At 38.1% G+C, this 24098-nt stretch overlaps 1 protein-coding gene across 1 annotated transcript in view; it reads left to right on the top strand.

Moving 5' to 3' along the window:
- The window catches only part of sstr3 (somatostatin receptor 3), a 28986-nt gene extending 5488 nt beyond the window's left edge, over positions 1-23498 (top strand). The window contains exon 2 of the mRNA XM_023261515.3: positions 21794-23498. Coding sequence (XP_023117283.1) covers positions 21851-23299 — 1449 coding nt within the window. The 5' untranslated portion in view covers positions 21794-21850 and the 3' untranslated portion in view covers positions 23300-23498. The remainder of the gene's footprint in view (positions 1-21793) is intronic.
- The last annotated feature ends 600 nt before the right edge of the window (positions 23499-24098 follow it).

Raw genomic sequence — 24098 nt, 5'->3', positions numbered from 1 at the left:
CTGGACTGAAGTGGAGCAGTTTGGTGTAGTCACTCGCAAAAAATGTTGGTTTTTCATGTCAGATCTGATTAGGTATATCATTGTCGGTCTGTAGATCTTGGTGCAAATGCAAAACAACCAGCAGCCTGAAGGAACGTTTTAGTAACCCAAATAGAAAGTTCCTGAGACAAAAAACTGCTTTTGTTTGTCTATGCATATTATAAATTGGTTATCTTGCAACATTTTACATTTAGAGGTTAAGTCAACTGTAATAGACTTCGTTTTTTTAATTTTTGAGGTGTTCTGGACTAAATAAATTTGATTATTTAGTAGATTGGTAGTAGTAGATTGGTAGATTTATCAGTAAACTACATAACTATAATCTGTCAAAGCAATGTCATTTTAAAGCAGGTAATTCTCTGATCTACATTGCAACAACTACAGGTCAATACCTGGTTTGTGTGTCTGCAGACAGCTGAAGATTTACACTTAAAATCGGGAACTTGTCTCCACTGCACTTGGACTTGTAGAAAACATGACAACAACCTCCTTTCCCTCTTTTTAGTAATATTTATGTTTGCATCTAATAAACTGATGCTATTAACATAAATTGAAAACAATGACAACAGTAAAAATCCAAACACAGTATATTGGTTTATGAGTCGTTGTTTATTACCAACATATCAAAGCCTATTTACACAGCATTTCTTTAAGGGTCATTCCAGAACTGAAGGGCATTTTATGTCCCACCCATCAAATTTCAAATATTCCATGCACAAAATACTAAAACATGCTGTCGTTGCGTAAATTTACTTGTCCTTAGACCAAATTTAAAAACTAGAAAAGAATGTTTGAAAATGTTTTTAAAAATACCAAATAAGTCTGGAGTATCCCCTAAAATGCCATTTTTCTCTTCTCCCACCCCCTTGATGACCAAATTAAAATGAAATTTAATTCTCATTTTTTTGTTTGTTTTTTTTCATTGATGTCTCTTGTAATCAATATAATATTTTAAATAATAACTATCATGCATGGAACATGTGTCCCATAACAACCCTGTTAGCAGAACCTTTTTAGCTGGTAGAAGAAGAAAACAGTGGATCACATGATATGCTGGAATTAACATCATCAAAAAGTTTTCCAAAAGAATGGGTGGAGCAAAGCTATGTCCTGTCTTCTATTTTTCATATTTTCATAACATTGTCAGCCTTGATTGAATGTCTCACTCTAGAGCGTTACGGACATTTCTGTCATTTCTTTTGGCGAAGTTGTTGAGTCAATTGTGTGGTTTCTGAATGAATCCTCCACAAAAGGCTGAAATAAACCAAGCGTGAATCCACTGAGCTTATGTTCATTGTGAAGTGTGAGCGATGGTGTGAAAGCGTCGGTGAACAGCTGAACAGACTTTGTGGACCAGAACAGGTGCAGCTGATGATCCAAACAGTTAAAGGATTCAACAAATACAGACAACAGATGACACAGAAGAACTTACCAAAAAATGGGTTTTTCTGCTTGCTTTATGTGAATAGAAAAAAAGCCTGAAAACAAGATGATGAAATGCACGTTGCGTTGACAGTGTCTGTCAGAAAAGTTTGACATTTGCAGAAAATATGCTGCTTTCTTGTTGAGACTTTGATGATCAGATCAATACCACTCAGGGAGCACTTTGTGTTTTTCTCACTGCAGATGTTCTGAAAGCAACAGCAGACATTTAGAAAAAAACAAATCGAATTTCAAGAGAAGAAATAAGAGCGTTATGGACATTTCTGATCTTTCGAAATTGTGCTCATAATTCTTTCATTGTGATATACTATATGAACTTTGGTATTATATGGGTGATGTTAATGGAGAGTGAAGTTAAATGACAAACTGTTAAACAATAAAAGTTTTTTTGTAGTCATAACGGAGCTAGACAGGAAATGTGTGAGAAGAGAGCAGGAGAATGTGGTGAAGGTACATCAGACAGTGAACACATCATTCAGTAAGTGAATGCATCACTTCAGCAGGTGGTCCAGTGAGTTCGCTCAAGCTGTTATATTCAGTTCAGTACAGAACCTGCCTGGACACAAGATCTCCAACCATCCATCAATTAGTTCACCATTATTTGTTTAAATTCTCTGACTCCTGCTCTTAAACGTGAATAGCTTCTGTCTTCTCTCCTCCTCTGTGACAGTAAACTGAATAATCGCTGGATTGTGGACAAAAAAAGACATTTGAGGATACCATCTCGGGCTTTAATAAACACAGATTTTTCAGCTTTTACTGACATTTCAGAGACAAAACCATTAATAGATTAACCCCAGAAATTATAAACGGATTAATCCACAATAAAAATGATTGTTATTGTAGCCATAACAGTGAATCAGAGTCTGAAAGCATTTGTCTTTGAGTGCTACTCCTCTTGGTGCATGGAAAATTCAAATACTACAACACAAAACTGCAGAGCATTTGGTAGTTAAACAACAACAAATTTAAAAAGTTAATCAGAACACTAAATATTAAATCTGACTGCAGAGATAAGGCCGTGTAAGCAACATTAATAGATTGCACAGGTTGAACTCTGTAACAAGTAACATGAACTATGATATTGCGCAATAATAAACATCACTAACAGATATTGTACATTGATAAAATAAAGTGTGAGACTAAAAGCATCATAAGGAGTGGTTGTTACAGTGTGAGAGGAATAAAAGAAAGACGTCACAGTGCTTATTTGAGTTTAGTGAGCTAATGTCCTTGAAGAGGAAACTTACTGTACAGAGATGTGATTAGTCGACTACTTGATTAAATGTAAGAACTCTCTCCAGGAAGCAACAGAAATACAAATCAGTTAAAACAATTATTGATATTTCATGAATGTATAACACTAGTTAACTGTTACTTCTAAGATGTTATGCAACCACTCCCCATGTTACTGCCAGGATGTTGTAAACCAGCAAGGTGGAGAGTAGGATGGATGATGTCTGATAGTAGTTTGGCTGTATTTTGGTTTAGCATGAAGAAAGCTTCTTTGGAGGCTCTAACAAAATAAACTAGCAGAAAATCATTCAGGTGTCAAAATGTGGAACTGCACAGACATTTAAAATTTGACAGGGTTATTGAAGAATGTGATAGTGGTGTTAAATTTGGGCAACGTATTCAATTTCTGAGTGTTTTCTTACTTCCAGACGAGTCTAAATTCAAATTGCATTTTTTTGACAAAGAAATTGGTCCTTAGGAACATCCCTACTCTGTACGTAGCAGCTCAGCAGCCTATTCTTTATTTATGAGTGTCTGATTGATTGTTTCTGTATTCTCTGCTGTTAAAAGGAAGCTTTCTACTGCAGGAAGTCAAGGCAGGCATGAGGTGTTTTTAATGTTTTCAGGAGCGACCTTGTAATCGTCCCTTTCAGCCTATTCATTGTGGTGTAGAATTTGATAAATGTGACCACAAAGTTAGCTCCCAAAGGCCTTTACTACGAAGCAGAACTTAAGTTTATCAAAGTACTGCGACGGTGGTGCACTTCTTCCCACATACATCTCCATGGTACCTTATAGTGAACAGCTAACCTGGTCCAGAGCTGCTTATGTTCCACATAAGAGATCAGCATGTATTAAAGCTCCTCCTACTGACGAACTCTTGGAAACATGTCATGAGCATTAGAAGATCCAGTGGAGCTCAGATGCACAGATAGTGAGAGAAGAAGATCAGAGTTTTACAGCTGAAAATGACTTCAAAGCCATTTTATTGCTCTGTCTGCCATTATAGATCCTAAAACAAAAACTGGTCAGAAACCATTAAAGTCTTTTAGCCTGATTGCTGACCTTATCAGATTTGCAATGATCCTATTTATATTTAAATTATGTCCTTATGTCATTTTTTTTTGCTTGTTCTCAGACCATTTAACGCTGCAGGGTTGCAACTAACAATACAGATGTGTTAGTCAGAAGAATACAGCTAAGCAACATGTTTGTTTAATGAAATGTAAAGTAGTAAATATTGTTCCATCTACTCCTGTCTTAATAATTTGGTAGTTATATGGATAAACCTGTCATTTTTCTCTCTTCAGTTGTTTGCTGGTTTCCCCTCTGCTTTCACTGCTGAACCTGTGTTACCTTTAGTCTGTATTATGAATTTAAAATCGCCATGTTTCTAATATAGTTTTCTCTTGGTTTGCAAAATATGTCACTCTGGTGCCAGTAGACCTGTTTATATCTGTGTCATCTGTTGGAAATTCCGCCTCTTTCATGTGAAGGCGCCGACAAACTCTGGTTGACTTACCGAGTTGATAAGCAGCTTAACCTGATTTGTGATTGTTAGGTTAAGGGAAGTCAGATAAGGAAAAGATACCCTGGATAACTTGAACTTGCTTCGTAGTGCAGGACCAGTTCAGTTAGAACAATGGAGGTCTGTTATGTTAGCCTACATATTTAATTTTACATTGTGGATGGAGATGTTGCTACTCAAGGAGAATTTTGAGAGGAGAGAAAAACTGGAGCTTGTTGTCCACTTCGAGTTTAACCAGTTAGCATTGAGACCCATTTCTCAGTACAGAACCTGGAGTAGTTTTCTCCCTTATAATCAGCTCTGAATGAGGTTCTGCAAGGATCATTTGCTGTTGTACTGTTATAAAACCGCCTGCAACTTCCCGCGGTAGAAAACAGTCTTATAAAAGCACTTTTCTCTATCAACATGTGTCTTTACAACACAGATTTAACAGTATGTGACAACCTCAACAATAAAAGCACCCTAAGAGCAGAGTACTCCACCAAGGCTGCTCAGTCATTGTATCATTTCCGACGGCTGAAATCTTGAAAAAATTTGTGGCACCATGGAATGTGGCTATTTCATATAGACATGCCCACAGACAAAATGACGCTACGCTGAGCACAGACATCTCTTATGCGTGTGTATATTATGTACGGATACCGAATCGCGTGACCTAAATATGTAGCAGGCAGAATTGATGGGACTCGGAAACACCCCCACAATTTAATCAATTCTTCCTTGTATCATTTCTGATGGATAAGTCCCAATAAGTCCACAACGGTGGATTTTTAGTGGAATCGCATTCATGTAATCATCAGCAGGCAGCTGACGTAATGTTCACTTGTTGTCATAGTTACAGTGATGCCGTTCTGCTATCTTGCAATGACACAGAAATCTTTAACAAATCCATGGATCCAGACTATAAGCTGCATCACTGCCAAAATTTAATCACTTGGTCCTCGTGTCATTTCTGACCTTCCCTGAAAATATCATCCAAATCCATTAGTCTGATTTTGAGCAATGTTGCTAACAGACAGACAAACAGACAGACAAATGGATGCCGATCATCACATACTTACGCCGTTTCTTGACGGAATAATTAAAGGACATGTGGATTAATAGATTTTTTTCATCCCTGTACTGAACATCGCTGTCAGTCGCACCAACAGTATCTCATTTGTAGTGTTTTCACCACATATCTCTGATTTGTGTTAAATGAAGCGTCTCCTCCTGGACACACTGTGTTCACATCATAATGGTGTTTTTTTTCCCAAAGCCTTTGCCATAATTATAACGAATAATTTCAGGATGATTCGACCTCACAAATGAATTGAAACTGTAACTGGGGTCAATTAGAATTACGAATCTGCCGGTGAATAAGGAGTTGTTTGAGTGGCTGCGGACCAATTTTAATCTTCTCATATGAATATACCAATAGTCTTTTACAGGCTGATAGTTCAACAGCTCATTTAGAACATTTTTCTTCTTTGGTTAGATCACAATGGTATGTTTTTCCATTCTCCTCATGTGTAGTTAAATGCTTAGCAAGCTGCTGAACGTTCCCGTCTATCAAGGGGAGAAAATACCAAAAGAAAACAGAGCAAATATACTATTCAAACAACCTCTGCCAAATGTCCTTACCTGTGTCCCTGACCTGCTGCTGAGTCCTCGCTGTGCCGAGCATTCAACCGGTCCTCAATTAGCTTTGTGGAGCACAAATAATGGTCTGAAATGTTCCTTTACACTTTGACCTCTTGCTCACAGATTCACAGGAGGAAGAGCTTAAAATGACCTCAGAATAATCGTACATGAGCTTATTCACCTCGTCATGTTTGTTACTTGGAGCTTTTGTAGGGATGCAATTATAGCTGTGATAATAATAGTAATGTATAATAAGTAAGACAGCAGATGTTTACTGCTGCACTGTGTTAAGTGATATTCCTACATCTCTGTAGGCTTTAGAAGGTACCATGGCTGTACAGTCTTTTTTTTTTTTTTTTTTTTTTTTTAACATTTCTTGTTGCTTTATTGGACCCTCCTGAAAGAAAATACAGCAGATTTTAGTGAATCAGAGAGACTTTAGTAACATTAAACCCATTTTCCAGCTGTTTTGGTCCAACGTTGTACTTTATTTTTGAAAAAAACAAACAAAAAAACCCCAATTCTATTTCAAGTTTAACATTTTCTCATGAAAGCATCACAGAACCTCAGTTCATGGTGTAAAGTGAAGATGACACTTGAACCAATTGATATAAAAGAATAAATTATTGAATTTACTCACCTCTGAAAGGGCTGTGCTCCACAGTTGTCTTTGAAATAATTCCGTCACTATTTTAGTTTTGTTTAACAGCAAACCGACTAAAATACTACTTATACAACTTTTTATATTTTACATTTCCTGATTGAAATGCTTCCTCTCTACAAAGATTCTAAATTTCTGCCCGTTTTTTGAACTCGATCCAGTTTTAAATAATTGTGTGATCTATGTTAATCTATACTGATCTATATTTTTAACTGTCAACATTAAATTGTGAATGAGTCTATTTAAAATGTTTAATCTGTGTTCTTTACTGTATTGTAACGTGCTTTGAATTGACCCAGAGTATGAAATGTGCTATAGAAATATAGAAATACTTATATTAAAATACTTTTAATACTTATATTAAAATAAATGCTTATGGTGTATAAGTTGCTAATAGGTTTGAGATTCACATTTTTATCATATGATAGAGGCTTTAGTAAACCCAGAAAAGACAGAAAGATGTTCAACAGTGTATTCATGTTTTTTCTTGCATAGATACATACATGCACTACCAGTCAAAAGTTTAGACACACCTTCTTATTCAATGCTGTTAATTTATTTGTATTATTTTCTACATTGTAGATTAATCCTGAAGATAAACACTTTTTTGTTTACAACAAACAAAAAATACTTCTATGTGTATTCTTTTATAGTTTTGATGTCTTCAGTATTAATCTACAATGTAGAAAATAATTAAATAAAAACCACTGAATGAGAAGGTGTGTCCAACGTTTTGACTGGTAGTGTACATGCATATATACAAATACATATATACATTTTTGTAAGCCCCAAAAGAGGTTTTCGCCAGCACATTGATGATTAGAAAACCCTTGTGCATTTATGTTAGCACATGAATGAAAGTGGGAGTTTTCATGGAAAACATGAAATTGTCTGGGTGAACCCAAACTTTTGAACAGTAGTGTATCTGTTAAATGTTGAAATATACAAATTCAGTTTTTAATACAGGGTGCTAATTATTAGAGCTTAAAGCAGAGTGTTTTCATGCTCTGGTAAATGTTGAGATGTTGGGGCATTTTAATTTAAAACATATCTTCTTTAAGATAAGTGGAAAGAAAACATCCAAAATACACATTTAGTGTTTGTTTTATTACAGTTTGTCTATTTGTGTGTGCAGATTTCAATTATAATACAAATCTTAAAGAGCTGTTTAAAGTCAGAAATGTAAACTTCACAAAACCTACAAACAACATTGAAGTTATGTTCTTTTCTATATACACTGCCAATCCCCCCAAAAAGTTACACACGAATATTTCATTGGACCGCCTTTAGCTCTGAGAACGACACACATTCGCTGTGACATCATAAGCTTCTGCAGTGTCACAGCATTTATTTCTGTCCAGATCTGCATTAATTTTCTACCAAGATCTTATATATATTGATGATGGGAGAGTCAGAACACTGTGCAAAGTCTTCTCCAGCACATCCCAAAGATTCTCAATGGGGCTGAGGTCTGGACTCTGTGGAGGACAATCAATGAGTGAAAATGACGTCTCATGCTCCCTGATCCACTCATTCTTAATGTGAACCCCATGAATCCTGGCATCGTCATCTTGGAACATACCCATGCCATCAGGGAAGAAAAACTCCACTGATGGAAAGACCTGATCACTCAGTATATTCAGGTGACCTCATTCTTTGGGAACATAACGTTGCTGAACCTGACCAACCCCAGATCATAACCCTAACCCCCACAGGCTGGTAGGCACTAGACATGATGAGTGCATCACTTCATCCACCTCTATTCTAACCCTGATGTGCCGATCACTCTTAAAATCTTAAGAAGCATATTTAAAAAAGGCTTAATACGCTTATTTTTTCAAAAACAATCCCATTTACATCCTCTGTATCTAGACTGAAGTAAAAGCTCCTGTGTCAACACACAATCTAAATATACCCACACAGAACAACAGCTACACGACCATCTTGTTGCTGAGCTGAAGGTGAGAACAGGTGGGAAAGTCTTGTCTTTTAGCAGCTCCAACTGCAGCTTGCTGCAGGAGCAGAAATGCCAACATCTTAGCTGTCAAACGCTGCTGCACCGCTGAGCCGAGCCTCCGTCACAAAGGTCAGAGGCTCTGACAGCTGAAGCACTTCAAAGTATTTCAGGGAGGAGCTCGGACAGCCTGACAGCAGCAGCTCAGATCTACAGGTGTAGTCAGGTACACAGAGTCCACACTGATCAGCACAGTTTTTATTCCATGTTACACTAATACTCCCCTGCAATTCAGGTGAAACACCGTACTTTTTATTCGGAGCCTGTGAAGAGCCTTAAAAATATCAGCGATGTTACAGATGAAACTAATCAATCAGCTGACATTTAAACAGTGAGGCAGCCGGCAGGAGGCTGTTAACTCACAAAGCTCAGAAGCAAGAAGTTCCAGCACCTGCAGACTGGACTACCATGGATCCAGGACCACAGCTCCCAGTGGGATCAGTACAAGCAGCAGTGGAAGACAACATGAAGCTAGTTTGACTTTATTTAGATGGATAATGTTATACAGCTTCTTCTACTTTTAAGAGAAACTGTGATACCAGCGACGTTCTTGGCTCAGAATGGGCCTTCGGGAGGCAACTGTGCAGGACAGAAAGCAGGACCCCTCCGTGAATAAGTCTGTGCTTCATTATTTGACAGAAATCTATAAATTTGTCTGTTATTTCTGACCATCTGTTGAACAATAATCCCTATAAAGTAAATGAAATTCTAGTAAATGAAATCCAAATTACCAAACTGGCAAAAAAAAAATAAATAAATTTGGCATTGGTAATTTTCCCCAACATAACTGCACAAGGGTTTTCTAATTATCAGTGAGCCTTTCAACACCATTATCTAACACAATGTAGCATTAGAACACAGGAGTGATGGTTGCTGGAAATGTTCCTCTGCATCTCTATGGAGATATTCCATTAAAAATCAGTCGTTTCCAGCTAGAATAGTCGTTTACCACATTAACAATGTCTAGACTGGATTTCTGAATAATCTAATGTTATCTTCACTGAAAATGCTTCTCTTTTAAAAATAAAGACATTTCTAAGTGACCCCAAACTTGAATGGTAGTGTATGGTCTGCTTAACCTATATTCAAGTGATGTTTAAGTCATTTGTATATTGTTCTTATATGCTGAATTATATGTTACCAATTTGTTTTGTAAAAAAATCCGATGAAAGGTTTTAAATGCACAGAGAACTATTACACCTGCACAGTTAACATTAGGTGCTCATATGTAAACTCATTATAACAGGTGGATTAGATCCTACAGCCTTGGGCCTTGTTTACACTAATAAGGACATTTTGCAAAACTAACTAATTCCTCTGTGTTTCCTCTCATCCATATGCAAACCGCATCTGACGTTACTCAAGCAGACCTTTTTTCAAAGGTGTAGGTTTTTAAAAACTCTGGTTCGTGCATATCCAAGTGGACGTGAAAAACAGAGAGTTGAGAAGCGAATATGTCACACCTCAGCTGTTGATTTGTGTGATGAGCACGATCCTGAAGCGACAGCAATAACAGACTTACTGGTATATACTGTATGTACTGGTTTCTTTACATGTTACAAGACAACACCTTGGCATCGCTGAGCCGCTTCACCAGCATGCAAAAACCTCTGCATCTACATCTGGTATATGCTGAACTTGATACTGATGAAACGCTGGCATCCTCATCACAACATTTGTAGTTGCATTGTCATGTGTGGAGATATTCTGTAAAACAATGTTTGTGTGGACTTTTTTTTCAACAGCGGCGGAGGAAAATTTTAATATCACTGCGGATGAGAACTTAATTTGATGCCCAGCATTAAAAACATCAGTAGCAGCCCTGAGAGGATTCTACAGCTGCCTGTAATTATAAGCGTGACACCTTTGTTTTTTTTTTGTTTTTTTTAAATTAGTTTGCATGTTCATTTACACTGAGCTCATCTGTTTTCTTTCTCAAAGGTGAATAGCTCATTTATTCCTAAAGCTTGAAATTGTTGCTTTGTGCTTCAAGGCTAAATTTAGATTTCCTCAAACACCAGCTTTTGTTTTGCTTATTTAATTTGCTTTGGAATTTTCCCTGCAAAACTTAAATCATACCTATAGGAAGTTTAAATAATGGTGAGTGGAAGATAAACCAAGAAATAATGAAGGACTGAGCAGTTATCATGTCAAACTGTTGCTATCAGTCAGTCGACATTTGACTTCTGTTAAAAGCTGATGTTCGCAGATGTGAATGCAGGTGATTAATGAATGCATTGTTATTTTTTTGGTTTATATATGTTGTTTTTTATATGGATCAGCTCCAGATAAATAGCAGCCACACTATCTCTCTACACTGAGCACCAAAGCATGAAGGAGTGTGATGCTGTGTGACGTTTGGGTGGATGGTTTAGTCTCAAGATTAAAAAAAAAAAAGCGTTTCTTTATATAAAGTATTCTTAATAACCCTTCTGCAAAATTAAAGACAACTTTAGGATTTTTTTTTAAATGTAATAGAAACCACATATGTTGACTAGAGTAATTAAAATGCTCTGATTTCAGCTTCTTAAATGGGATATGTTCTGTTTTCTTTCCTCTTCTATGATAACAACTGAATATCTTTGGTCTGTCCATAAAACAAGACATTTCAGGACGTTATGTTGGGCTTTAGGAAATGCTCATGAATATTTTTCAGCACTTTCTGACATTTTATAGACCAGACAACAAATCAGTTAACTGTGAAAACAACTGACAGAATAATCCACAATGAAAATCATCTTTAATTGCAGCCCCAGTGCTGAGTATTTTAGAGGGAAATCACGACTGTGGAAAATGATGCTGTTGTCACAAATACTATGTTGTTTATTCATTTTATATCTAGACTGGGAAAAATAATTTCAGTCTTTGCAGGCACTTCAAAACAGCACCCTCCTGTAAGATGAAATGGTTTTGTTTAAACAGTAAACCATTATGTTGTTTGCACAATTATTCCAGTAAGAACTGAAGTTTTGGTGGAAAAAGCCTGTACTTGCTACTGATTTATTTCTTGGCCACTTCCAAGAAACTAGTCTGAGATAAAGCAGCTGACGTCAAAGTAAACACCCTCATATCTCAACAGCTTTACAATTATACCTCCAAGGTTATAGCAGCCACCAAACAATAAAAATGGATTTTTCACCATATAGGACATTTAATGCCTCGTGGATTGACCGTTTAAAAGGTTGTAATATGAAGCTCCAACATGCGATCTGTGGTTAAGAGGTTTATTTATTTTTCTGTCAATCTTTGCTACAAAAGCTCAAGCAAGGCCTTAAATAAAGCTTTGTCCAGAATAATTCACTGACAAACAAAGAATTGTGTTAGGTGGACACAGCATGGCCAAAAGAGACAAATCCAGTGGACATTTGACAAGATTCAAATGTAAATCATATTTCATTTTAGTCTCTATGTCCTCTTTTGTGAACATATTCAGCAGAAATCGATAACTCACAGATTGGATTGGGACATGAGGTAATCTAGCTGAAATACAAGGCCTCCCGTCATCTCATTCAAAGATGAACAAAGACGGACGTTTAGATCTCAGGATGTCTTGATACCACATTGCGCCTGCAGTGGTTCAGAACCTCAATTTACAACCTGAATGGATCCAGAGAGGTCTGAAAGGTCCCAGTATGAAGACTAATGAGGCAGAATGAAATATGACAAATACGATGCAGATGTTAGATAGACTTCAGGGCGCTTGAGATGTTGCCGTTGAGCTTGATAAATGGGTTATTGTGAAGGGCATCGCGGTTGTAGAAACATGAAATGATGTTACTAAATGATTCATTTGGCTGCTAATCTTACAATATGTTTTCCTTTTCTGCCACTTGTAGCTATTTTCACTTATTTTTCAGTCTATGAATAAAAGGAATATATGACATTCAGTCCCACAGAGCCCAAGGTGAAGTCTCTAAATTGCTTGAGTTGTACAAAAGCTGAATGTATTCAGTTCAGTATTTGACACAGAATATATGAAAGAGAAGCAGCAATCAATCACATTTAGAAAGAAAATATCTGACATTTTTTACTGAAAGATTACTTAAAATTCTCTAGGGAGCTGCAGATTATATTGTGTTCGGTATTTGTGTAGATATATACAATAAATATCTTCAAGGCAAGTCAGATAATCGATTTCCAACAACAGGCTAATGCAAAGGCCATAGTATAGAACATAAAAATGACAAAACATACTAGAAACGCGAGCGAATACTGTGGTGTACATACGATACAGTGTGTGGGTTTATACATCTAGACGTGAATTTGCAAGTATATTTCATTTTTTAGCAATTCCTGATTTCCATCCAAATTTTAGACACACTGGAGAAGATTAATTGTGGAATGTACTTTTATCCATTGGTGTTCTGTGAATATTAAGACTTGGCGCTAGTTTTCCATCTGGGTTCTGTTAACCACTACGGAAGAAAAGAGCATCTTAAAGCAAAAAAAAGCACTGAGAAAGCACAGTTCTCCGCCAAGGCTGCTCAGTCGTATCATTTCCAATGGCTGAAATCTTGAAAAGATTTGTGGCAGAAATCACGGCAAAATAGAATGTGGCCATTTAATATAGATGTACCAACAAACAAAATGACCTTGTGCTGAGCACAGGCGTGTGTTATACATGTGTACGTTGTGTACAGATACTGAATCACATGAGTAAATATGGAGCGGGAATTGATGGGACTCGGAAACGCCCCCACAATTTAATCAGTTGTTCCTTGTATGATTTCCGAGGGATAAGTCCGCAACAGTCGATTTGTAGTAGGATCACAATCATGTGATCATCAGCTGACGTAGTGTTCACTTGTTGTCATAGTTACAGTGACGCTGTGCCGCTATTTTGCAATTATACAGAAATCTTTAACAAATCCATGGATCCAGACCATAAGCTGCATCACTGCCAAAATCTAATCCCTGTGTCATTTCTGATCTTCCCTGAAAATTTCATCCAAATCCATTAGTCCGTTTTTGAGTAATGTTGCTAACAGACAGACAGACAGACAGACAGACAAACAGACAGACAGACAGACAAATGTACACTGATCGTCACATAACTCCGCCGTGTTCCTTGGCGGAGTAATAATGTAAAAGCACTTAGAGATCCTGGTGAAGGCTACGCTGTCTTCGTCGCTCCAGCATGTCATCTGACAATTTGCAATCTCTTCAGGGGAGGTTTTATCACGCTTTCTGTGCACTTCATTACATTTTCTTTTCATTCATACACAAGCTTTTCCACTTCAGTCGGTTCTCAGTGTTTTCAGTCAAGTTTTCGATACACACAGTGAAAGAAAGTCATCAAAATATGTTGATCTGGATGTATTAAACTGTGATCTAGTTGCAAAAAAATCATTTCCTGCTTCCTTTATCTGAGCGCAATAAGGGTGTAATTAATTGGACTTTAGTTTGTTGTGTAAGCCACATTTAGTGTTTGTGTCTCTGCTGGTTTATTTTTTTCCTTCCTTTTGCCTGGTTAGGTTTTGACATGAGCGAGAGCTCATCTCTTTTGTCAAGCATCTTGCCTCGATAATGGCCTTTCTAAGTGCTATTGAATGTTTTATTATTTATTCTATTGATTAATGGAGTAATGTTTTTATTATAATAAGCAGTAGTAAATAAACATACACAAGACAATAACACAGGTCTTTTGAAATGAACTTATAACTTGTTTCCTAAACAGAGTTCAGATAAGATATTGGCTCTGAGCAAAAGTTAGAGCAGAGGTTGAAGCATATTCTGATATGCGCAATGACAGGCTTCCAGAATTAGTCAGAATCTGGCAAGAACTCAAAAAATGTCCAAAAAATATTTGACATTATCGGTTAGCTGGTTAGACAGCGATTTGATAAAGTTAAAATGGCGTGAATGAGGTTTGACGTAGCTTAGTGAAGTAGCGTGTCAGACGTTGCTGCCTTGTACTCGTCGATTAGGAAAGTCTTTCTTCAAAAACAGGGCTGCATATTTTGCATACAAGGAAGTTACAGAAGAGCTTTTCTTGATGTGCACTTATGCTGCTTTAATGATACGGGTCATTCTACAGGGCTGATAAGGGCCGTTTTTATCTTAGCACTATTAGCGGGAACCTAAGCCTGATTCTTTGTTTACATTCACTGTCACAGATGTTGGAAGTGAGAATAATTTTTTAAAAATGAAGTCAGCATTATCAGTCACTATGTGATTAATTTATTATAAAACTGAGCATGCTCAACATTTGTCCTGTGCTAACGTGGTTGTTTTAAACCGCTGACATATTATATAAACCTCAAAAGTGTCTGTTATATATGTTACTGGGATATAGAAATACGACCATAATTGACCCAGGCTTGATTCAGAATATGTGCAGTGGCCGGAGGTTATTAGTCATCAAAGAAGACATTGTCATGGTGCCCCTGTACTAGCTAAACCTTCAACAATGCTCTTTGCTAACTAGTAAGAGGCCCCACCTGGTGGTGCAACCAGGTACTACAACTCATTTACAGTACTTCAAGTGTATTATAAGTTGTACTGGGTATTGATAGATTCTAAACATTAAATGACTTGGATTGGATTGGAAAAAAAAAACTTGTTTGGGGACATCGTTCAGGTATCAAAATTGCAAAGGAACACATAAACACTTTGCTGCTTGCTCTATGTAATCAGTGTGGAGAATTTCTGTGTAATTTTGAAGTGCCTTTCAAACCTGAAGCAGTTTGAGCAATCAGACTTGGCTTGTTCTTAAATGCTTCTTGGATGCATTTACACTTTTTGTGATGTTGGGTAACATTTCTATTCACAGTGTAAATGGTACCACTCCCTTTTTTTGTTCTCTTTTGTGCTGCTGGACAGCACAAGTGCTGCAAAAGTAAAACCTCTCTGCTCCTCTTTTAAATATAACTAATCTTCTAAATTACACTTATTCAGATTTATAGCTGTTTCTTTTCTTGTGGCTCTGTAGGGCAAAAAGCCTTTCTGGAAGCATTTGAATCATGCTGGCATTTTCTGTTATGGATGCAGGTAAACCCGAACCAGTTTCTTCATATTAAAAGGGTTTATCTTCATTTTGAGAACCAGAGCTGATGTGGCAAAGCCCCGTTGCAATAACTGGAGGAGAAATTGTATTTAAACCATTAATACAGAGGATTTCTGCTTTGTACAGGTCAATATTTGATATTTAATTACCGGTAATCAGCAGTATCAGCTCAGTGTACTGGGACGCCAGTAAATGAGACTAATCTTGATTTTAAATAGTTCATCATACATGAAGTGCCTCAAACCTGAGCTGTTTTCATTATCGTGTCCTTGTTCATCATCAAAGAGCAGAACAACAGCAGGTTTTCTTTCTTCTTCTCTTTCAAACACTTTGACTCAGGAAGAGGGAAAAAAATCCACCCTTGTTTTATTTGGTTCTGTTTGATTTATGGCCCTGATCTCTGCCTTTTCTCCTCCTCTGGTTTCCATGGAGCCCAAATTTAATGTGAAATGTCCGTAATCCCCGGAATTGGAGATATTGAAAAATGATTAATGTGACACTCTGCTAAAATCAAAGACACCACTCTGGGTCTCATAAAAAGAACAAACCAAACACTTACGGTGTTTTTCTTGTTTTGCTGTTTCCTGGTTGTATTTTTCCTCATGGGTCTTTTAAATTGAACTGAAGAGACTGAAAGGCTTTTTTATCGACTGTGCAGCTGTCGCCCTGTCGTGACAATAACCTTTCAGTCGGTTTGTTTGATGAACTCTGTCAAAGGGCTCAGGGCACATCTGTGCTGTTCTCACTGCTGATTCTCTGAGAGCACAAAAAGGACAAAAACACTTCTGAGATGACTTTCTTTAAAGTGATGTTTGCGATGGCTTTATTTTTGTATCAGACTGAACGCTGCGTGGTGCAGCTGTGCTGCCAGTGAAGAGTGAAATTGAATAACAAACCTGTATATGCCTCTATAGGTATGTCATTTCCATCTTGCACATCTGTTGTAATGTGACATCATGGGAATACATTTTTGTAAATTCACTTTTTTACCTGATGGCAAAGAGTTTGATGAGAATGTCATCATGTCCTTATGGTAGATATAGTCAGCTGTGCATAAATGAAAACATTTATTTTGAGGTGCTAGTGGGGTAATTTTAGTTACTGCTGGACATCAAGCAAGCTAAGCTAATTGACAGCCATCTTTAGTGTTATGTAGTACTGTGCAAAACTCTTATTGCACCATATGTTTTTCTGTTTTAGCAAGGTTGTGTAATTAAACATCTCGTTTTCCATGGTCTTTAGTAGCCCTCTGAACCCTCAAACCCTCCCGTGGGTTTGAAAGGCAACTTTTTTGTTCTTGTTGTCTTTTAAATTGCAAAAATGACACCATTCATTATAACAAGAAAATGTAAAAGCAGGTGAAACTGACAGTCTTTGAACTAATTGTGTAACTTTTGGCTTCGTCTGGAAAAATGACAAAATCTTAGCTTCAAGTCAGAGTTGGGTTTTTGTTTTTTTTTGTTTTTTTTAAATCAAAATCATCTTGTTTTCAATTTTAAAAAATGCCAAAAAATTAACATTTTACAGTAGCCACAATTTGAAAATAACAAAAAATGTTGAAGTGCTTATCACAACTGAGAAACCATTACTGCACTAGGATGAACTGCAGGTTGTGTTTACACAGAGCCGATAGGGGCTAAGCATAGAGACAAACAAAAACAACTTAGTAAAATATCTTTTTTATGTAGAGCTACTATTATTCCAGTATTGCAGAGACTTTTTAGGTCTCTCTACTTCTAGTCATGGCTGTGCTGTTTCCATGGACGTCCAAAACTTTATATTGCTGTGAAAAAAGAACCCACAGTCAGGAAAACTTAAACAGGAGCAAAAAAAAAATCCCAGAAACTGCAATGAGTTCAGAGGTTTGAAATACAGTAGAAACTGCAGGATATATGTGCACAGCTTTTTAAAAAAATGACAACTACAATATTCACAACAAAATGGCTTCTACAGGCTGTGCTCAGTATTTAGGATGACCTCCTTTTGCACTGAGCACATGTGGAACTGTTTTCTGCAGTAGTCTTGTGGTATCTCACACTAAGCTTCTTTCAGCACTTCCCAGTTTTTTTCTTCAGACTTGGGCTGTATTTTGTTTACTTTCTTTGTGCACTTAATCGTGTACAGCTTCTACAATATCCAGGTGTGGACTCTGTGGAGGTCAGTCCAACACTGTCAGGGTTCCTCTTCTTGGTTGCCAGGAGACCCTTCCTGGTCAAACTTCTCTGGACTAAATAGGGATATCAACTTGGCATCCAGATGCTGACTGAGTTCTTGATCAAGGTTTCTTTTGGTGTCTTAAATAACAAACTTTTCATCAGATGCTGACTATTCTCTTGGCCTTCCACTCATTTTTTTGTCCTTCCCCTCTCCAGATTCTTCTAATTTCTTTATAAAAGTTTGAAACTTGAATATCCACTGATTTTCTGTTTTTTGTTTTTTTTTCCTTTGAGAGTGGCCTTGCTGATGTGAAATTACAATTTTATGTCTTTTCAAATTGTGGAATCTTTGACATTTTGAATGGAATGATGTGACTAATGCTTGGTTTTGTGCATCAGCAAGCGTTCGGTGAGGTAAACTCTTACAATATGTGTATGTAATGCTCAACGCCAGTTACCTTTCGACATGTCAAAGAAACCTGGCGTAAAACAACAGAAGATTGGTGCCATAAATATTATTCTGTCTGCTCAGTGGGTTTAAGACAAGTACAAAGGGAGGTCACATTAAACACTTGCCACTTATCCTCTAAAAACAGGTTGAAATGCAGATATTTTTTTTGTTTTTTAAATACTGTGTATATGCTTCCTGTATACTAAGAGAAGCATATGTACTGCAGTTATAATCCTGTGAATACAACAAACCTAATGGTGGGCCTCAGACTTTGGCAAAGTGCTGTATTTAAAGTGCAGATATGAGCATCATTTGAGTCTTTTATCTAATTCTAAATCTATAAGACAGTTCAGGTGTCCAACCACATCTCTCGACATTAATAATTTTAGTTCTTTGCATTATTTTCCATTACCTGTCCATGCTAGCAGCTGTGTGAGACTGAACAAGTAGATTCTGCTTGGAGCGAAATGCTAACATCAGTATGCTAACCCTGCTAACATCCTAAAACGCAGATTGAAAGTCCATCATAGTCAAAATTAAATATTGTTGTTCCTGAAGTTCGACCATAAAATTCCTTTGACAATAAGCATTATTTGCACATCAACAGTCAAACAAGCCACTGGAGATGGATAAAATAAAATCATAAAGTTAAGTCTGGTGCAGCATAGAACATTCTCATAAATGTTACGGCCAGCGCCTTCTTTCCTGCGTGTGTGTTTTAACCATATATGGTGGCTATGCAAATAGGGCTGTGTGATCCCCACTCCCTGGTCCCCCACTCCCTCTTTTAAAAGAGTTGGCAGTTTTCGGTTGGTCAGCCTGGTGAGCGCCGCACCAATCGCAGGACTCCTGGTTGCAGTCACGCCTCTGCTGTCGTGGTCCAACCAGAGAGTGGGGATCACACAGCCCTATTTGCATAGCCACAATATATGCTTAAAACACACACACAGGATAGAAGGCGCTGGACGTAACATTTATAAAAATGTTCGGTGCTGCACCGAAAACTGCCAACTCTTTTAAAAGAGTTGGCAGTTTTCGGTTGGTCAGCCTGGTGAGCGCCGCACCAATCGCAGGACTCCTGGTTGCAGTCACGCCTCTGCCGTCATGGTCCAACCAGGGAGTGGGGACCATACAGCCCTATTTTCATAGCCACAATATATGCTTAAAACACACACACAGGATAGAAGGCGCTGGACGTAACATTTATAAAAATGTTCGGTGCTGCACCGAAAACTGCCAACTCTTTTAAAAGAGTTGGCAGTTTTCGGTTGGTCAGCCTGGTGAGCGCCGCACCAATCGCAGGACTCCTGGTTGCAGTCACGCCTCTGCTGTCGTGGTCCAACCAGAGAGTGGGGATCACACAGCCCTATTTGCATAGCCACAATATATGCTTAAAACACACACACAGGGTAGAAGGCGCTGGCCGTAACAATAAAGGATAAACGTTATAACAGATATCACACAATACAAACCAAATATAGTTTGTGTAATCCATAATTTATGTGTGTAATATTCATTATCTAATAACTGTTCAATCTAAAGATAATAACATTCATTGTAGGTCTGGGAGATGCTCAGCTTTTTATTGTAATAAGTTGTGTAAGTGATAATATTTAATTATCTGCTGCCAACTGTGACAAGAATCTTGGTACTGCAATGATTGTATTAGACAGAACTTTGAAGAAACACGTTAATGACTTCTCTATTAAAACTGAAATTGTTCTTATATTCAAGCCAAAGTTATTAAACTAACTTGAACTATAAATCAAAATTTCTTGACATTTCACATTTTGTGCCTGTTCTTTTAATGAATGTAAAATAGTTTGATTTGGACTAAAGTGGGCTGTAAGCAGCAATGTTATTTATGTAGCAACATTGTGATAATATCTGCATAAATGTAGATGTTTGTAGGTCACTCCAGCATTTACAGATTTAGAAAAGGAACTGAGACTTTATTTAAAATCTGATAGAAAACTTAAGTGTAAAAGAATTTATGATTATGTAGATGTACCCTTCATGACAGTTCTTACATTTCAGTTTGGATTCTAGTGGCAAACTGATAAACTTACTGATATCAGCCTGAACAGACGCTTATTTCTGTGTTTCCGATTCATTTCTAAATGGAAGTGACTGAATGTGTGGGCAGATGCAGCAGCTGTTGCTTCTCTTCATTAGCTGGTCAGTATTTGTTTACAGGTTCATCTCCACGGCGTCTTCCCACCGACTCTCCTCTCCCTGTGCGTTCCCTGTTCAGGTTAAACAATGTGCTGCCAGGTTACTAATGAAATGTCAATTACCAGCGTCATCCATGTGTGGGAAAACCCTCTGTTTAATTTGTCTGCTGTATCAAAAGAGCCAAATACAGCCGCTGTGGTCAAATCAATCTAAAGGCAAACATCCACCTTCAGCCAGGTTTTAATTGTTTCCTGTGAGTCACTGCCTCAGATGCACCTCGATCCCACTTGCTTTTCATCAGTTTATCTGTTTACTGACGTTTTCTTTTTGTTCCTGTCACTCGCCCTGTATGAATTGTTCCTCTGTGTGTCTCAATGGAAACATATCGTCATTCATCTGACGCTTGAACTGCAAAACAGGATTTGAGGTTATTGAGGTAACTTTAGCTTTAACCTTGAGTTGTCACGGTTACAACTGTGGTTCACTTTTTCTGTAGTACATCAATAGTCCCTGAGCAATGGAACAAATGCATCCCAATTATTCAAAGGTATGGTTTTACTCATTTTTGTGTTTCCAAAAATAACCTTAGCAACTGTTGAACCAGGGGCGAGGGACTTAACAAAAATAGGTTGGTTTATTAAAAAATAGGGAATTACCACAAATTTTGTTGTCAATAACCAACTTGCTCGATTCCTATTGTTAAAATACCAAAAAATGCTCAATTTACGCATAAAATACACAACGTACACAAGTTTTATGGCTTAAAACAATTATGAAGAATTTTAAATTAAAAGAATAATAGTGAATAATACCATAAACATATTACTGTGTGAATTGCAATTTCTTTTCTCTTTTCTGTTGATTTAACAGCGTTGTTTGATTAAGATTATTTCATAAGAAAATGCAAGGCTGAATAAAATTAAAATATAAAATAAAAAACAGGTCATGCAATTATCTGATTATCTTATGATCAACATGTTAAATGTCATATTATCTGATGTGATATGGAAATGTTTGAATTTTGTCTGACTTTGAAACCAACACTAAGAGTTGAACATTTAGTTTTAAGTGTTTAACATATTGAAATAATATAAAAACAGCAAAAACAAAAATTACATTCCTTTTATTCAATGATTGATTAATATATTTATATTTGTACAGTAAATATCCTGTTTATGTATAATTTATAGATTTTTGGACCAATTAACCACTATTTTAAGAGCGCGCGTGTGTATTGGGTAATAACAGTGCAAAGAGATATAATAGATATATTTCAAAGAAAAGACTTTTAAAGCCAGCAGCATTAAGCACTAAAAGCTAACTGGTGTTTGTACAAACCGCATCTTTGTCTCATGTCCTTGGGAAATAAAGGTCTTTTCCTTGCAGTCTCCTTAAAGATGAAACAAGAATGAAAAATGTCAGGCATTCACTTCAAGAGCTGTTTTTTTCCCTTCCCAACAGAACAGATGGGCGGGAGCTGAGACGGCAGAAGGACAAATCGTCAGGAAGAGCACGTCCATGGAACTTCCCGGGGTGGAGATGACGGCTGAGACGTGGGAGAACGGCAGCCTGGCCAGCCCCTCGCCCGGCCTCCCTCTGTTTCTGCTCATGTTCAATGACAGCGATCTGAACGAGACACTGTTCAATTCCACCAACTCCACCATCCCAAATGTCTCCTCAGGTCCCAGCGTGGCAGGGATCCTCATCCCACTCATATACATCATTGTTTGTATCATCGGCCTGGGCGGAAACACTTTGGTGATTCACATCGTGCTGCACTACTCCAAGATAGAGTCAGTGACAAACATCTACATCCTGAACTTGGCCATCGCTGATGAGCTCTTCATGCTCGGCCTGCCCTTCCTGGCCGTTCAGAACACCCTCCAGTCATGGCCCTTTGGCTCCTTCATGTGCCGCCTGGTCATGGCTGTCGACTCCATCAACCAGTTCACCAGCATCTTCTGCCTGACGGTGATGAGCATCGACCGCTACCTCGCCGTGGTCCACCCCATTCGGTCCTCAAAGTGGCGGCGTCCTCAGGTGGCCAAAGTGGTGAACGGCACCGTGTGGGCGCTGTCATTTCTTGTTGTTCTGCCGGTGGTCATCTTTGCAAACATCCAGAAGCCAGGAGGCACCTGTAACATCGCCTGGCCTCAGCCGGCAAAAATCTGGAGCGCTGCTTTCATCATTTACACCTCCACTGTTGGATTCTTCTGCCCTCTTCTCATCATCTGCCTCTGCTATCTGCTCATCGTCTTCAAGATCCGCAGTTCAGGTAAAAAAGTCCACGCCACCTCCACCAAGCGGAGGAAGTCGGAGCGCAAAGTGACACGCATGGTTGTGATAGTGGTTGCGGTGTTTGTCTTCTGCTGGCTGCCTTTCTACGCCCTCAACATCATCAACCTGCTGGTGTCCCTCCCTGAAGAGTACCAAGGCCTTTACTACTTTGTCGTGGTACTCGGCTATGCTAACAGCTGCGCAAACCCCATCGTCTACGGCTTCCTGTCAGACAACTTCAAGAGGGGTTTCCGGAAAGCCCTCTGCCGCTCCACGAGGAAGGTGGAGAACCACGAACCCATGGAGCACCAGCAGCCGCAGGATGAGGGGAGGAGGGCACTGATGCCCAGGGAGAGCCTGAGACGAGCCATCAGGGACGAAGAGGACGAGGATGATGAAGATGTCTCAGAAATGACTGAGGTCTATAGAATCGCTCAGAACGGAAACGGCAGCTTCCAGACGAAGAGCTCACAGCCGCTGTTTGCAGAGAAAGGAGCGACTCCGGGAGCGACAGAGCTGTCGTCTCCAGACAAGAGGGACAACGCTGGAGACTCGAAAGGGAAAGATTTCGCCAACGGGTCCTCGCTGACTGTCCCACTGCTGCTCAATGGAGCCAAAAGTGGAAGCATCAAAACTCTGCCAGAGGATAACATGGAACAGAGCACCTCACTGGAGATAAGTTATTTATAGTGTAAAATGTCAGTATTATGACATTGGATGGCCTGCCTCTAATCTACTGTTTGTAAAGCAAAAAACAAAGAAAAACTCAGACAGGCCTTAACAATGACATTGTTGATTAACAGACTCATGTCCATGAGTGTATAATGTGTATATACAGAATGTGTATATACAGAATGTGTATATATGCATGTATGAATGAATGCAAAAATGTGTGCCTTTATTCAATTTGTTGTTTATATTTTAAACTTCTAAATTCCATAATGTGACAATCCCTTGCTCAGGTTTGGCTGTATTAAGGCTTGAAGTCACCTTCTATACGTCCTCGTGTCTGAACAAAATGAAACAAGTCCGATGCCAGCTGACATGTAAGAAAAATTACAAATTTCCTAAGAATTTTTTTTTTCTCTCAAAAATGGTCAAAGTTTTGTTTGTTTAAGCTTGTAGCATCACCATCTGACAACATTAGGTAGCCTAGTTCATTCACTGTAAAACAGTACATGAAAACAGGAATATTCATATTTTCCTTTTTTTTTTTTTTTTTTTTTACACTTTTTGTGACATTTCAAAAATTTGTTCCAAATTAGTTTGAGAACTATATGGGAACACATCTGTTAGTGACTTGGCTTTATGTTTGCCTGTAACTCCACCTCCTTGAAATTGTGTTTATATACTAGTCTGGCATTTTATGCTCCCAAGATAATGTTCTGTGTTTTTCCAGAGAAGTTGTAGAAAGGTGATTGGGGTGGATGGTGGGGGAACAGGGCAAAACTTTGACACCATCCTGAGTCTCAGAACAGAAACACTTTGG

This window comes from Amphiprion ocellaris, chromosome 19, assembly GCF_022539595.1.
Source record: "Amphiprion ocellaris isolate individual 3 ecotype Okinawa chromosome 19, ASM2253959v1, whole genome shotgun sequence".
NCBI lineage: Eukaryota > Metazoa > Chordata > Actinopteri > Pomacentridae > Amphiprion > Amphiprion ocellaris.
The sequence above is the reverse complement of the archived record's forward strand: the minus strand, read 5'-3'. Positions and strand labels throughout refer to the sequence as shown.